The 17,393-nt window shown below is 45.4% G+C and overlaps 1 protein-coding gene across 8 annotated transcripts in view; it reads left to right on the forward strand.

Moving 5' to 3' along the window:
- Positions 1-12,654: 12,654 nt before the first annotated feature.
- Positions 12,655-17,393, forward strand: part of HDAC4 (histone deacetylase 4) — a 291,136-nt gene continuing 286,397 nt past the window's right edge. For all 8 annotated transcript variants that reach the window (XM_046642744.1, XM_046642745.1, XM_046642734.1 and 5 more), the window contains exon 1: positions 12,655-12,886. Coding sequence is in view for 6 of the 8 variants with exons in the window: in XM_046642734.1 (XP_046498690.1) it covers positions 12,865-12,886 (22 nt within the window). In the remaining 2 variants the exon portion in view is untranslated. The remainder of the gene's footprint in view (positions 12,887-17,393) is intronic.

The raw sequence follows: 17,393 nt of genomic DNA on the forward strand, positions 1-17,393 counted from the left end.
CTGTATAATATTTGTCATTGCCCAGAAAGTCTAAGTAAAATAGTGCAAGTGAAACAGAGCAGCCAAGCGTTGTTTTGGATCTTTCTTTGATGCGAGATGGTGTTTGAGTGGTCGATTCTGTGCCTCTGTCTCCTAGCCAGAGTGTTCAGACGGCTGAGTTTCCACCAAGGAAACCCTCCCCTGACCTTCGCTTGAACCAGGAAGCAAATCGTGACCAGCATTCCTTGCGCCCCCTTGTTCCTCCTTCCACTCGCTCCCCCCACCTGTCTTAACTGCTAACAGCATGGATTAGTTTTACCTGGTTTCAAGTTTTATACACCTGGAGTCACACAGCATGTGCTCCTGTGTGTGCATCTGCTCCTGTCAGCATGATGTTTGTGCGGTTCATCGGTGCTACTCCTGGGTGTGGTTTGTTTATTCTTATGCTGTAGAGTATTCTGTCCCATGGCTGTACCACAATTTATTTGTCCATTCTACTGATGGACGTTTGGGAGCTTTCCAGTTTTTGGCGACCGCAGCTAATGCTGCTGTGTCATTCTGGTAAGTGACCCTGGTGACCAAATGTGTGTATTTCTGTCGAGTATGTCCTCCGGCGTGGCTTTGCAGGGGCACAGGTTTGTGTATTGTTGGCCTTGGCACGTGTCGCGCGGCAGGCTGCAGAGTGGTTTGTCGTTTGCACTCTTGGGGCGGAGAGTGACAGTTGAAGTTCTTCCACATCCTTGCCAGCACTTGGTTCTGCTTTGGCTTTTAAACTGAAGCCATTTGTAGTTTCCCGCCGTGGTTGTAATTTGCATTTCCCTGTGATTATGGGTGCCAAGCCCCTCTTCATGTGGTTAACCATTGGAATCCTCCTTTGTAAAAAGTACCTGTGCGTCTCTTTTGCCCATTTTTTATTTGGGTTGTCTGCCTTCTTCCTAATGATTTTAGAAATTACTTATGTGTTTTGGGTACCAGTCCTCTGTGGGGTGTATGTTGGGCAGACTATTTTCTCCTGTTCTCTAGGCTGACTTTTTACTCTTCTACAGGGCCTTTGGGTAAACCAAAGTTCTTAATCTTGTTGCACTAAAATGTATCATTTTCTTTCTATTATGGTCAGTGCCTTAAAAAAAGATTTTTAAAACCTATTGAGGAAATCTTTATTCACCTGCAGATGGTTTTCCTCGTTGTCTTTGGGCTAGGCTTTGTTGCCTTACCTTTGACCTTTAGGTCCATGGTCAAGCTCACACTAGTTTTCATGATGGGGTGCTGCCCTGGTCATGGTTCATTTCTGTTTCCATATAGATAGCAGTTGACCCAAGCACTGTTTATTGAGAAGACCCTGATTCCCTGTGGATTTGGAGTGCGCTCTTCCAGAATAAGATTACTATATTTGTGTTGGTCTCGGGCATATTCTGTTCCTTGTTTTGTCTATTCTTACGCTAATATCTTAATTACATAGGATTATAATAATTACTGATATTTAATAGTATAAGTCCTCCAGGTCTGTTTTTCCTCAAGATTGCTAGACTTTGTGCTTCCATGTAAAATTTAAAATTAACTTATCAATTTTCAAAAAAATTCTGGTGGGATTTTAATTGAGATTGCATTGACCAATAATTTGGGAAACATTGACATCTTAACCATATTGGATTTTCCAATGCATGCACATGGTATATTCCTTCATTTATTTAATCTTTAATTTCACTTGGAATGTTTCATAGTTTAATGTGTAAAGTTCTTAAATATCTTTTGGGAGATTTAGCCCTGGATATTTGCTGACATTGTAAATGGTATCTTCTTTCAAAGCTTATTTTCTACTTGTTTGCTGCTGGTATGTAGAAATACAATAGATTTTTGTATATCAACCTTGTAACCAGTGATCTTAAGTTCACTTAGGAATTTTTATGGTTACTGGTAGATTGTTTTGAGTTTTCTATGTACACAGTGTATTGTCTGTGAATAATGTGGTTATCTTTTTCCTTTCTACTCTTTGTGCCTTTCATTTCTTTTTCTTGCCTTGTTACCCTGGCTAGCATCTCCAGTATGGTGTTGAATGGAAGTGGTGAGTGGGGTATCCTGACCTCATTCCCAATTCAGGGAATGGCTCTCTGATGCCTTCAGCTGATGATTTGCATCCTTCATTCCACATTGGGGTGCTGCAGGCTGCATGGCTCTTGGCCGTCTCTTTGGTTTGACTAACAGCTTGCTGTACCCCCCCCCCCCCCCCAGCCAGGCTGGCTGAGGCTGTGGTGGGGAGGAGTACGGACTTTGAGCTGTGGTCATTCTTTGCCCATGTGACGGGATGCGGAGGACTGTGGTGAGTGAGAAAACATGTCCTCCTTGCACTGCCACATTTCTTTGTGGTCACCTAATGAGATTTTTAAAAGAATGTTCTCTTAGGGATTTATAGTTTCTAAGACTTTTACTCTTTGGAAGGTTTATGGCCTATTCCGTGAAATTGGGTCAACTGAAATTTCCGAGGGCAGCTGCAGGCGGGAAGAACTGTAGGTAATCCTAGATTCAAACGTTTGGTGAAGGAAACGTTAGCACACACTTAACCTGTAGTGACGCATTTAGTTTCATTTATTCTGTATGGAGCAGAAATAAAAATAAAGAAAGAGATGACTTTAAATAAATACATACTAGTGTCAGTGGCTGCCTGGTTAGTGGAGCGACCATGCCTTTCTTTCTAAAGGTGCTTCTGGGTCAGAATGACAGACTCCTCAGTGCTCTCACCCTCCTGAGTGTGGGCTTTTGATTTGTGTCGTAAATCAGGAAAGAAGGCCGTCATAAAAGTAGTGTATTTCAAGTCATAATATGCTCAACATTTGCTAACATTTATCAGAAGGATCTGCTTTATTTAGAGACTACAGATATGAATTTCAAATGTTCTTCATGAATAGGTTTCAGAAACCTTAAGCTCCTGTAATTTTTGAGATCTTAGTACCATGTGCTGTCTGTGTGTTTTCTTAGAAAAGCAATAATCTATTGGTTAGTAGAGTATCACACTTGAATTTTATTTTATTAAAATGTTAAGTTCCTCGTGTATTTTTACATTGTGAGCATTCCTTGGGTTGTTCAGAGACATTCCATCTTAAGAGATGCTGATGCAAATGGGAGAAAAGAGGAGAAAAATGGTAAACGAGTCAGACTACTTTAGTGATAGGCTCTCCTCTTGGATTGAATGGGAAAGATTTTTCTTTCCTGGTGGGGCTGAGGTGCTGTTGCTTTCTTTGTCAGGAGTTTAATGTGGTTTTCAGCGATAAAGTAGTTTGTTCTGAACTCCTTAATTTCCGCCTCTGTCCCACCGTCTTCACGAAGGTGTGCGGATTCCTGTTTAACCTGGGTGTGCTGAGGGATGAAAGGCTCTTTGAGTTCCTGTCGCCTTTCTTTCTAATCGCACGCAGCCCCTGCGGTCCTCTCTGAGACAGTGGCTGTCCTGAGGCCCCCATGCTTGGATTTCTGGAATCTTCCACATTAGATGTGGCCCTTAGCCTCTTTCCTGTGACCTCCAAAAGGTGGAGCACTGTTTCTTTTGCAATTCGCTTTTGACTTCAGCCCCTTTTGAGGTGATTTCTGCAGTGGATTCAGGAAAACTTTTCAGAAGTTTGTTGAATTCAGCACAGTTTTGTTGCATGGCTACTGTGTGCGCATCCCTGGGCTCCAGCAGTGCAGCCGCATCCCTGCTATCATGGGGGTTCCATTCCAGCCGGGGTGGCAGGGGCTGACGATGGAGGAAAAATGAACAAATACAGTGTAGCATGTCAATATCAGAAAAAAAATAGAGTTTTGGGGGAAGAAAGCAGAGTGAGGGGAGCGATGCGTGGGGTGGTGGGCTGCGGAGATAGGTCAAGAAAAGTGGGGGGCAAGCCCCACGGATGTGTGGGTGCAGACTTCCAGAGAGGGACGGACGCAGGAGGTCGGCTTCTTGTGCCTGGCTCTCCAGGGCCGCTGTGGGCTCTTGCGCATGGCTCTCTAGGCGGTGCTGGAGAACGGGCGTTTCCCAAATGCCTTGCCCGCTGAGCCTTTTTGCCTAAAGCCTCTCCCGTGAGTTCCACTGAAAGCACTCTCCGAATGCCAGCTTACTCCAACCCTGTAATTTTACAGGGGAAAAGCAGCCCAGAGAAGGCGGGAGACTGGTGCAAGGTCATCCAGCTCGCTGCAGCAGCCTGGGCCAGATGGAGCTCAGGCCTCTCCCAGCCTGGTCCAGCACTCTCTCCTGAGCCTGTACGGTGGTGTGAAGGGACAGTGTGTCCCTGTTGGCTCTCACGGAACTTACAGCGGAGCGCAGGAGGCAGACGTTGCTCAGCCGAGCCAGCAGATGCCGGCTAGAGCCCAAACTGGCCGAGTGCTGCCGCCGAAGCTGGGCGCTGGGAAGACCTGAGTAGTCCCAGCTGTGGTGGCTGCTGTTGGGGCCCCGCTGAGCCAGTCTCCGCAGCTCCGACCTGGGGGTCCCCTGCGGCGCTCTGTGGCATTTGTCTGCCCAGTCCTGTTCCTTTTTCTTCTGGTCACAGCGTTTCGGCTTTCTGGGAATGACCTCTTTCCCATTGGGTTCACTTTGGTGGGGCTGCCAGGCAAGGTGTCTGTCCCTGCCCTGGCCAGGAGGTCTGACTCACACAGCCCAGCAGGTGTGGGCCCCTTGGGATAGGAGTCCCAGACAAGCTTCCCTTGGGGACTGTCCATTGCTTCCTGCCCCCCAATTCCTCCAGCCGGCTGGTTCTCCAGCTTCCTTCCAGGAGGTTCCTTTGTTTGACTAGATCCTCCAGGGTCCATTTCTGTTGCTTGTAACCATGAGCCCCTGACAGGTGCACCATGTTCTAACAGGCCCGCGTTCTGGAACCCGAGGTCTTACCTCTTTTGGTTCAAGCACTGTGTTCCAGTTTCTCGCCCTTGGAGGAAGGGCTCGCAGACCGGGCAATGAGGTTCCAGCTATCGGGGTCTAGAACTGGTCCTTCAGCCTCCTGGTTCTGGGTCCACTGTCGTCCAGATTCTCCTGTCTCTGCTTCTCTGAACCCCAGCTCCCACTGCCTTTCTCTCGGGGCTGTGGGCCTCGGCACAGCCTGGCTCTGAGACAGCCTTCACCAGAGGCAGCCAGGAGATGGCCAACTCTGGGCTGGCAGGGGCCACTGGTGGCCACAGGGGAGCCCCAAGGCTGGGAGTGGGCTGAGTGGAAGGATGTATTCTCCTTGGCACTCCTCAGGGTCCGAGCCCTGGCTCTGGGAGGGGTCCCCTCTGGGGAGGGAAGCCATATCCGGGTTGGTACTGTTGCCTCGGCCTGTCCCAGAGCGCAGCCTAAACTCTGTACTGCTCAGTCACCTTCAGGGACCTCTGCGTCCCGGGGTACGGAGGACAGGGTATTCTGCAAAGCCCCACTGTTTATCACACAATTGGATTCTGGAGAAATTACGTCAAAGGTGTTTATCTCATTAGCTTGGCAATGCGTTTAAAAGTAAGAAAAATCTCATGTGGTAATTGGGTTACACAGGTGTACCCACTTTCAAAATTGCACATTTGGACATTTCACTGTGTGTAAAAGGGGCCATAGGTGAAGCAAGAATGTCAGGAGGCTGGCGGTTGTTGAAGCTGGTGCTGTGGACTCATTATACTATGCTGTTTACTTCGTACATGTTTGAAATTTCCATAATACAAAAGCTTTTTTTCTTAAGCAGGAGAAATTTGCATTCAAACCCTGTAAAATCTTAAATTTAAATTGCAAATATCAATATGAATACATTTTTTTCCCCACTTAAAAAATTTGTATTTCTTACTCTTCACATATCCAAAAAATAAACAAACAGTTAAAACCAACCAGGATGTGGGAGAGCCCAAAATGAAATACAAATCCTGACAAATGAATCGGGCTCTATCGCAGGTGTGTAACCGACTGCACTGAGGGGGACGGGAGACAAGAGCTGACATGCGGGACTTTGGAACACTGTGTCCTGACCGCATACTGTGGGGCTGGAGGCAAAAGGAATTGGATATAAATGCTGGATGGAGTCTTGTCCGTGGATGTGTTTCTCATGTGTGGGGGCCAACAATTCTCAAACGACTTTGTGTGTATCCTAGAACAAATCAGAAAAAATATCATAGATAATAAGAACCAGGTTTCTCACTGTCGGAGAAATAAGTTGAAGATAAGGAAAGGGGGAGACTGAAATCCACCCCGTGACCTTGGATTGGAATCCGAGGTCAGGATAAATTCATGATTTTAAAAGCATAAACATAGGAATATAAATGTGTGAGTGGTACGCATGCGTGCTGTCTGCTGGAAGGGCCTACGATGACACATCTGGCACCCAGGTCTTGGTGCCTACACACAGTGTTCCAGAGAAGGGAACCAGGACTCCCTGGGGAGGTGGGTGATCCAGGCCTGTGACAGGGACTTCTTGTGGAACCAGAAAGTAAGGAGGTGCTAAAAAAAAGAAAAAGATTGGGGTGTGGGAGCTTGTCAGAAAAACATAGGAGCTGCCAGTGGCCAAAGCTCTAGCAACAAAATACATAATGATAGTATTGGAGTATAACACACAGAATAAAATAAATGTTCATGAGTGCATACTGATAGAAGTAATTGATTAAATAGAAAGATGGAGAGGTGACAGCTCATCCTTGCAGCAGAATCCTAATTAATCAATGCAGAAGAAAGGAAGGAAGTCAAATATCATCAGCCTCCATAAAGATGCCCAATGCATTGATTGTGGTCTCTCTCTTCTTTAGTGAGCTCCGTAGTTTGGGTTTTAAGGCATTTGTTTGTTTCGTCTAAATTCTCAAATTTGTTGGCATAAAGTTGTTCGTAGTATTCCCTTACTGTGCATTTAATATATGCAGGGTCTATAGTTAATCCTCTCTCTCATTCTTGATATTGTTAATTTGTCTTCTTTCTCTCTTTATTTTTCTGGATCTGTTTAGGTAGAGGTTATTCATTTTATTATCTCAAAGAATCAGCTTTTAGTTTCATTGATTTTTCTCTTTTCTATTTCGTGGATTTCTGCTCTTTGTTGTCTCTTTTTTTGCTTATTTTGGGTTTGATTTATCCTTTTTCTAGTTTGTTAAGGTGAAAGCTGAGGTCCCTGACGTGAGACCTTCATCGGTAATATAGGCCTTCAGTGCTGTAGACTTCCCTCTGAGCTTTACAGATGTTGATATGTTGTGTTTTCATTTTCCTTCGTTTCAAAACACGTTCTAATTTCTGTTGTAATTTCTTCTTTGACCTATGAAGCATATTTATTTTCTAAATATTTGGAGTTTTCGAGATATCTTTGTTATTTATTTCTAATTTAATTTCCAGTAGTCAGAGGACATACTTTGCATGACTTGACTTGAGTCCTTTTAAATTTATCCAAACTTGTCTTATAGCCCGAAAGATGGTCTCTGTTGGTAAACATTCTGTGTGCATTTGAAAAGAGTGTGAGGAGTGTGGCTCTGCTGCTGTTTGTAGAGTCTTCTAGAAGCGTCCTGTCAGGCAGGTTGGGTGGTAGTGTTGTTCAAGTCCTCCCTGTTCTTACTAATTTTCCGTCTGCTTGTGCTAACAATGGCCGAGAGCAGGGTGTCGAAATTTCCAGCTAAAACTATAGGTTTGTCCATTTCTCTATACTTCATTAATTTTTGCTTCATGTATGAAGTTCTGTTATCAGGTGCATAAATGTTTAGGATTGCCATGTCCTCTTGATGAATTGACCCTTTATCATCATGAAATGGCCTTCTTTATCTCTGGTGATAGTCTTTCTTTAAAACTTACTTTGATGGTATTAATGTAACCGTTAGAGCGTCATTTTGCTTAGTATTTGCATGGTATGTCTTTTTTCATCTTTTACTTTTTACCCATTTGTGTCTTCATACTTAGATGGGTTGCTTGTAGGCACATATAGTTGGCTCTGTGATGCTCGGGGAAGGTTTATTTTACGTATAAAATGCACCACCTTCCCCTCCGAACCATTTTCAGCCCTGCCTCCGACACGGTTCCTCGTTACACTCTGACAAAGTAGGGTCTGGCTTTTTTCTCCAGTCTCACCATGTCTGCCCTTGAATCAGCGTGTTGAGACCACTTGTTGTGCTCATTGATGGAGCTGGCTTTAAAGCTGCCAATCTGCTATTCGTTTTGTGTTTGTCACTTGTCTTTTTTGTTCTTTCTCCTCTTTTTCTTTCGTTTGCATTGAGCATTTTTATGATTGTAGTTTATTTCCTTTACTGACTTGTTAACTGTTTATATGTATATACGTAACATATATGTATAACTTTATATATATTCACACATATGTATATATATGTAGAATGCTATTTCTTTTTTTTCTTTAAAGTGGTGCTTTAGGGTTTATTGTGTCGTCTTCAGCTCATCACCACAGTCTCCCATCAAGTGATGTTACCCCACTTCACATCTAGTGTAGAGACATTGTATATACTTCCATTTCTCCCTCCTCGTCTCTGTTATTTTTGACATGTGTTTTATTAATGCATATGATATAAACTTCTCAATACGTTATTATTTTGCTTTAAACAGTTCTCTTTTAAAGAGATTCAACATAAGAGAAGAATCTTTTGTATGTATATATGTCCCCTATATACATATAAACTTTTATAAGTTTACCTACATGGTTGCCATTTCCGATGCTCTTCACTCTACGTAGATGTGTGTTTCCACCTGCTGCTGTTTTCCTTCTGCCTGAAGGACTCCTTTAATATTTCTTTAGTGCAGGTCTGCTGGTGATGAATATTTTCAGCTTTTGAATATCTGAAAACATCTCTGTTTCACCTTTGTTTTTGAAACATATTTTCACTGAGTATAGCATTCTAGAGCCAGCTCTGGTGGTCTAGTTAAGATCTGGTGCTCTCCCCGCTCTGGCCCAGGTTCATGTCCCAGTCAGGGAACCACACTGCCTGTCTGTCGGTTGTCTCACCATGGCAGCTGCATGTTGCTGGGATTCGAAAGCTGTGCCACCGAGATTTCAAATACCAGCAGGGTCACCCATGGTGGACAGGTTTCAGTGGAGCTTCCAGACAAAGACAGACTAGGAAGAAGGACCTGGCCACCCACTTCTGAAAAAATTGGCTGTGAAAACCCTATGAATAGCAGTGGAGCATTGTCTGATAGAACACCAGAAGGTGAGAGGATGGCGCAGAGAGACAAACAGGGTTCCGCTCTGCTGTACGTGGGGTCCCAGGAGTCGGAATCCACTTGATAGAAGTAACAAATAGCATTCTAGGCTGACAGTTGTGTTTCTTCCCCTCCCTCTTTGCTTTGGAAAGTATTGCCCCACTGTCTCCTGGCTTGCATTCTTTCCCCTGAGCAGTCTGCCGTTGTTCTAATTTTTGTCTTTCTGTCTGTGATGGGACTTTTCTTCCCAACTGCTTTTAAGACATTGTCTGAAGACTCGTGTTAAGAAATTCGACTATGTTGTGCCTTGGGGAGTCTTCATGTATTTTGTGCTTGGAGTTTGTTGAATTTCTTGGATCTACGGGTTTATAGTTTTCATCAAATTTGGGAACTTTTAAGCCATACTTCTGCAGATGTTTTCAGTGTCCTCCCTGCCCTACAGCCGGGACACTCTCTCCGGGCAGACACCTGGGATGACTGTGGGGCTCATCTCGTTTGTTTCTCTTCTCCAGGATTACCATCCTGTGTTGCCTGGTTTCCAATGTCTGAAAACCATAGTTTCATTTATTTTATCTGTTTCATGTGGGAGAGTAAATTTGGTCTTTGTTACTCTGTTTTGGCTAGAAGCAGAGTTCTGATTGTCTCCAGGGAAATTTTTAATTGTCAAAACTTTATTAGAAGCTTTTGGTTTAAAATAAATAGCGGTAGCATCAATAGCTAATATTGGGACTCTTCTGATGTGCCAGCGCTGACGTGGTGCTTCTCCTCTGTTAACCCATTTAGAACCACACCCCTGTGATGTTCATAGCACTGTTTCTCCATCTTCATTCCCATTCGTGTAGGTTAGGAAGCAGGGCACAGAGAGACCACATAACTCTCCCAAGGTCACCTTCATGTTAAAATGGGGATCTGAGGTTCAAATCTGGAGCCCAGGATCCTGGCATTTCTCGTTTTCACCTCTATGCTCTTAGCCGTTAAGCTGTACTTCCCACCAACAACTGACTGGAAGTTTCTGAAAAGCCTTTTGGGTTCTCCTCAGAGACCCAGGGCACAGGGTCTGCTGATAGACTCACTGTGGCTGAAGTCGGAGGACCTGGGCTAAATGATGCCGATAGCAGTTCACCTGAGAGCAGGGAGGGAAACCCTCCTTCCCCTCTGTGTCTCCTGTGGTTTATGGTCACCCTCCAAACCAGCTGGAACCCTGGGAAGCTGTCCCTATGCTGCATGGAGCTGCTTTTCAAACCCTATGTCTCTCTGCCCCATGTGGACCCCTCCATTGATCCTGATAGCTTCCAGAAGGGGCTGGTCTATGTAGAACATGGTCTGGGTACAATGGAGAGCATTGTGAAATGATGGGCCCAGGTTGCTTTCTGGAACCATTTGAGTTCCTACAACATTGGGTAGGCTAGTATGGGAGCAGTCAGGAAGGGTCCTGGGTGCAGTGCGTACCGGGTGTTATGGGTTGAATTGTGTCCCCTCCAAAAAAGATTTATTGAAGTCCTAACCCCAGGACCTCAGAGTGTGACCCTATTTGGAAATAGGCTTGTTGCAGATGTGATCATTTAGGTTACATTGAGGTCATATTGGAGTCAGTGAAGCCCCTCATCCAGTGTGACATGTGTCCTTATAAGATATTGTGGAAAATAGCAGCAGCGATGTGGAGAACATACTTGAGAACAGGCCTGGGAATGCAGAATAAACAACAGATGTGCCAGTGGTGAGAGAGGCCAGATACGATGGCGAGCTGCCAGCCAGATAGTAAGGAGTCTCAGAAGATGCCACAGCAAGTTTAACACAAATAATCATCATAGTTTCCTTGGGGAGCATTTTCCTGAGCAGAGAGAAGACCTGTATGTCTTGAAAGGTTCATGTTTGGAGCAAAATAAATGCAAAGAGACTCTTACTGTGTATCTTCTGACAGCAGTTTTGAATTTCAAGATTAAGGAAAAAAAAATCCTAGCAGAGTCCTGACAGAAGAAAATGACAACAACAACAGCATCACTGGAACTCGGTCCCCAAGGGTGACCTAGAAAGGAGATGCTGTTAAGCTGCACTTGGAGTTCTCTGCCGTGCAGAGGGTGGGGCAGTGTTTAAAGATTTGGAGGGAGAAATGTTTGTGATCTGAGACTTTTATACCCAGCCAAGTTGTGATTTTTGTGTGAAGGATACAGAGCCATCTGAGATTTGCAGTGGTTTGCAATATACCGTCTACGTTGCCTTTCAGACAATGATGTTTCATTCTGATCAAGAGATGAGTAAGAATTCTGAACCTGAGATAAATAAGTCACTGTGTTGCCTAAGGAAATAACCAGATATAGAACAATAATCGTAAAGATATTATTCACAGAGTTACAGATAACATATAATTGGAAACCGCCTCAATAGCCGACCTTCAGTGAGTAATCCCTTACATGATGAGTTAGTTAGGATTCTTTGGTTATAAGCAATAGGGGGGAAATCCTTGAATAATTTAATCAAGGACAGGGATTTGTCTCATGGTTAAAGGAAGAGATGAGAGAGAGGCCTCAGAAGCGCCTTGAGACAGGTCAATAGGAGAATCTTCATCCTTACCGTTTTCTCGATTTCCATAATCTAATTATAAAAGTAATACCTGTGAGTCACAGAACAGTTTAAAAAGTCATCCATGAGCCCATCACAGAGGCCAAGCCTTGCTGTCTGGACTTCTTGGACTTGTCTCTGGGTCCTTCTGTTCCGTGACTGACCTATGGAAGAGTCTGGTCTTGGACAGAGGATCTGATGAGCTGAGCTAGAGTCACGTGCCACCCTTTGGTCTGGCCACAGTGCCCTGTGACGGGCAGGCTCATCAGGACCACCTGCAGTGGGGAAGGGGCAGCTTCTATCACAAATGGACGGGAAGCAGCCCTTCAAAAGGTACTACCAAGAGTTGTTAATGACACTGGAAAATTCTCGACTGTGAAATCAACAAAGAGAAGAGGATGTACAGCTGTAGAGCTGGCAGTCTGTATGGGCAGAAGGCAAAGAAAAAAATGTCAGAATGTTTAGCAAGTGTTGGCCTCTGTGTGATGGCATCGTGGATGACTTTTTAAACACTCTGATGAGCACGCGTTACTTTTATCATTAGAAAATGGAAACACACTGAGAAAATGGTAATTATAAAGATGGAAACATGGGGAAACATTTAAGGTGTGTTAAGTGAGGGAAGCTGAAGTCAGACTTAAATTCTGTGATTGCAACTGTGTCACAAATGTTTGTGGATACAGGCTGGATGGGAGTGTGCCGAAATGAAAAAACGTGTGACAGGAGTGGGCTTAACCTGATTTTTCTTTTAAAACACTTTCTGTCGATTAGTGCCGAGACTGAGAAACTCTACTCTACAGACACCATTTTACACATAATATGTATTTTACACGTAGTAAATACACATATTTGCTAACAGATTCCAAGTGGTTTGTATGGGTAGAAACTATTCCATATGAACTGTTTCACCAATCCATGGTCAAAACAAGAGAGAAAAACACTAAATCAGTTTCCTTAGCTGGATGTTGCTGTCCGGACAAGAGCCCTGCATCCTCACGGAAGCCTCTCTTCTTTCTCTAGCCCCACAGGTCACCTCCTTCCTGAGAGCCGGTGGGAGACCCTGCCCTCCTCTGGGATTACGTGGCCTGGGAGACGTGGTCAGCGAGGCTCGGAGCTTCTGTGGCTGTGGTCCAAGCCTGCCGTGGCGGTACTTGCATGTGTTGGTGGAACTTTGGAGCTTGTTTACGTGGAAATTCTGAGCCATTTTGAACCGCTTGAAGGAGTGAGCTGCTAGCATGAGCTCCCAAAGCCATCCAGGTAAGGCCCGGCCCTCGTCCCGGCAGACAGCGTGCTCTGCTCCACGGAAATGGGGGCGCCGTGCCCGCGGCTTGCTTGCCGGATTTTGGACTTTTGCTTTTCTTAATAATGGCCACTGTTGGTTTATGACAGCACCAAGTGCAAAGAAGGTCGTTTGTGCTTCCTCTCAGTGAAAGGACCACTGATAAAGGCGTTGCGGGGATATGGGGTGAAGTCTCTGGCCTTGCTCTGCAGGCTGACTTGCGTGGCACACACGTTTCTTTGATGCCAGGAGAAAAGCATTGCGCCTTAGCAGGGTCATGTTTAAAGGTCAATTTGAAATTTGGAGAGTGGATGTCTTATCCAGTTTCTTTGGTTCTGGGGTCTCGGGGGGACAGCATTGCTCCTGTAACCGGGCCTCTGGGCTGAGTCTGAGAAGCACAGAGGTCGCGCCCCTCCGGGTGGCCTCAGGAATGGCTCCTGGGATTGAGTGCTCCTCGTTAGGTGCTGTGCTAAGCATTTTACAAGCACTTTGTCTTCACGCTGCCGCAGCGGTCTCAGAGCTGGAGGGAGGATGTGACTTGTCTAAGGTCACAGAGCTAACACGTAGCCAAACAGGATTGAAACCACCTTTGTCTGGCTCTTAGCTTCAGAAGCGTGTTATGGGCACATGTATTTAGGATGTCTCTTTCTCCCCTGGCAGAGTCACAGTGCACACACCCGATGGAAGCCTGAGTCCTGCCTTGGCCTCCTGACAGCTCTCAGCCTCTTGTGGGACTTGCGCAGTGCTCTGCCCAGCTGGCATCTGCTTCCAGTGCAGTGAGGCCTTTGGGGACACTTAGATAGTAGGTCTGTCCTGAGTTTGTGTGAGAGGGGAGGTTGCGGCCCCCGGACAAATGCTAGACATCCAAGAGACCCCGGTGTCTCCGGGTTCGGCTCAGAGTGGAGGCTGAGGCTGAGGATCTGAGTCTCTCTTTTGGGACTTCCCCAGAATGTTCTCACACCTCCCCTTGGCCTGGATTGGAGTTATCTGCAGGCTCTGGAAAGCAGGACCCTTGGTTGTATTTAGATATAAAGGCTTTATTGATTTAAATTGCTGACTTATTGATTGATATAAAGAAATGATATATGGTCATTGTAAAACAAAATTAAGCAGTCTGGATCGAAGCATGTAAAGTCAGGACTGAATGGTGCCCAGCTCTCTCCCTCCCACTCGGAGGGGCCGCTGTGGAGCTGGCAGCCTGCCTTTTTCCTGTGCCTGAACGTATGGGGGTGTGTGTGTAAACGTTTAATAGAGAGTAATCATTCCATGTGTGGGTTCTGTTTTATTTTTCACATTTTAATGCATTATGAGCATCTTTTGATGTTAGTATGGATATCAATCTGACTTTCTCTTTTCCATAGCTTGTAGATGGCTATTTCTGTGGTTGCAGCACTATTTATAGTGCAGCCCTATTTATAGCCCCAAATTGGCATCAGACAATTACTGTGCATACATTTTGCACATACACTTCTATAAGTATCTCTGTTGGATCAATTCCCAGAAGTAGAATTGCTAGGTCATTGGGCATGTGCATTTAAAACGTTAGGTTTACTGTCAGATTGCTCCGGAAACTCTGTCTCAACTTATCTGCTTAATTACAGTTTATGAGGATGCATATTTTTCTTCGTCCGCACCAGCACTATGTCAGCATGCTAGGGGAAAATTATTGTTTGGATTCACATTACTGTATAAATGGGGATGCACATTTTTGTTTGACCTGGTATAGACATAATCAGATTTTGTACGTGCCACCCAGGCATTTGAGGAGAAAGGATGCTCTTTTTTTCCCTTTTTGTTTCTTTTTTTGGTCTAAAGAAGTCTGTGTGTGTACATCAATGCTGTATGTAAAGCTCTCTAACTCATATACAGTATATACTTCTGTATAGGAGTATATGTATGTGTTCTTCATCTGTTATTTTATCTATACATATTAACTCAATTGCGTTATTTAAATCACTGTAGCTTTACTCTTTTTTTTTTTTTTGGTCTGCTTGATTTCCGGGAAAATGTGAAATTTTGATTATAATTTATAATACTCTTTTTGCATTATTGACCATTTTTTGCTTTATATATTTCAGTGTGATTTTCAGTGCTTAAAAATTAATGACTATCTCTTGGTAGCCCAGGTCTCTTCATAGAATACAATGTGTTTCTTTTTGTTTAAGGCTTCTTTGCCCAGAAATTTATCATGTCTCCTAAAAGTACTTCTGCCCTTGGTTTCTTTTGGCTAAGAAGCATTTGTCAAACAAACAAATCCACTTATCTTCACCTCCCAGGCCTTTTCTTTGAGGCTTATCTCTGTGGACAGCAGAGAGCCGGGTTTTGCTTTTTTCCTCCCAAAAGTCTTTGCCTCTTACGTGGGGAATTCGTCCATTGATGTTTATTGCAGTGGCTGTCCTGTCAGGTTGTGTGTGTGTTGTTGCCACCCGCTCCCCTGCTGTCTCTGTGCCTCTCAGTGGGTCAGAGACTGCGGATGAGATGGAGCTGGTGAGGGCAGGGCTTCCTTCCTGGCCTGAGCATCTTCCCTTCTCTTCTGTTTGTGGATGTCTGTTATGGTGTGCTAGGGTCGTGAGGCTCACTGGGCCCTCCCACTTCTCTCGAGTGCTCAGATCTCCTTAAGGGGTCTACCCTCCCTCCCAGAGCTGCAGCAGGGTGCCTGCCACTGCCCGGATCAGCACACAGCCCTGTTGCCCCACCAGCTGCCCCAGCGCTTCCTCTCTGCAGTGTTTCGGGCCGGGAGTTGGACTGAGCTCTGAATCTGTTTGCTCCCTCATTTTTGAGGCTGTCCCCTGCCTGGGGTGATGGACTGCTCGCTAAGATTGTTTTCCCATCACTTTGATCCCATGGGATTTATATTTTCTAGGAAATTCCTCCAAGTTTCTTGTCCTTTGATATTTTCCTGCTGTCTAACATTGTTATAAATCCTTTCATATTTTTGTTTATATTTTGTCATTTTAGTAGATTTTGGGGAGGAAGAGAAATAATCCTCAATTATTCAGTTTGCTGTTTTGAAGGGAAGTTTCTAGGTGTTCTTTGTCTCTTTTCTTCAACCCAAGGAGCGAGTCCTGTTTTTGTGTCACCATCACTTGATGTGCAGTCCTCAGGCACTCCTGGCTGCATGCCCTCCCTCTCTCTCCTGCCTTCTTCCCCAGCCCGCCCGCCCGCCTGGCACGGGGCCCTGCTGTGCCCTGCGCCTGTGTGGCCCTCACTCGCTGCCTCAGCCCTGTCTGGCCCAGGTAGACTCCAGCGGCCGTTGGCCCCTCCCCTCACCCTTGCAGTGCAATCTGGCTTTGCCTTGATGGTAAAATGACCTTTTTATTTGATGTGCATAGTTTTTCTCTCCTCTGCTTTTCTTTAAACTCGCTCTGGTGTTGGGTGAGGTATGCATTATGATTTTATTGCTGTTCCTTCTCAACTTTGCCAGAGCCAGGCCCTGTCCTCTGACGTAAAAGCTCTTAACGGTTGGGCTTTTATTGCTCTGAATAACTATTTCTAATGATGTGAGTGGCCCGGGGAAAGGGCCTGAATTGATTTAGCCTAGAAGAACTCTTCTTTGATAGTAAGAAGAATGAGAAGAGGTTCTGCAGTGTTAGGCTTCTTGCCTGATCTGGCTCTCCAGACCTTTTCCTGTTGGGGCTGTGCTGAGACAGGTCACGATGGGTTTATCAGGACACAGGGCTCTGCTTTGAAGGTGAGTTCCGGGCTCAAGACTGAGGGAGCGTGGACTCGCTTGGGGGCCTGCTAGCAGGACAAGCAAGGGCTCTTTCTCCCCTCCCTGCCTCGTCTCCCTCCCAGAACGGCCTGCAGTCTTGCTTTGTGGTTCAGGTGTGCCTAGGATATTGGTAACTTGGATGGCTTACAAGAAAACCAGACACTGTCACTCGGTCGCCTTGTTTTTCCCTGCTTTTTCTCCCCAAATTCCCCCAGTACATAGTTGTATATTTTAGTTGTGTGTCCTTCTAGCTGTGGCATGTGGGACGCCGCCTCAGCGTGGCCTCATGAGTGGTACCATGTCCGTGCCCAGGATCTGAACCGGTGAAACCCTGGGCCGCCGAAGTGGAGCGCGTGAACTCACCCACTTGGCCACGGGGCCAGCCCCTCGGTCGCCTTTTTAACACCACTCACCCCACCAGTGCAGTTTACCTTCCTTGCAGTAACGTTTCTGTCTAAAGTCCTGATGAGACACGTTGTAAATCTTCAGGAGCTCCATGATGGAGTCTCTAGGACCCATGTGTGGGCTTCCGGACCATGCTCTTGGTGGAAAACTGGTCGAGCAGGACTGGAATCGAGTATTTCAAGTGTCCTATCTCTCCTGCATCTTGGTCAGAGGCGTGTGTATAGTGTTTAGTTAAAAACAGAGTAACTGTGTTGAGGGAAACTTGTATATGTAAGATCAGTGTTTGAATTTGGACCATTCTCCGATTCTTAATATTCTGTCAAGTCTGAAATACCCCATCCACATGAAAGCAGCTAGAAAGTCTGTGC

The sequence above is a fragment of the Equus quagga genome, chromosome 17 (genome assembly GCF_021613505.1).
Source record: "Equus quagga isolate Etosha38 chromosome 17, UCLA_HA_Equagga_1.0, whole genome shotgun sequence".
Classification (NCBI taxonomy): domain Eukaryota; kingdom Metazoa; phylum Chordata; class Mammalia; order Perissodactyla; family Equidae; genus Equus; species Equus quagga.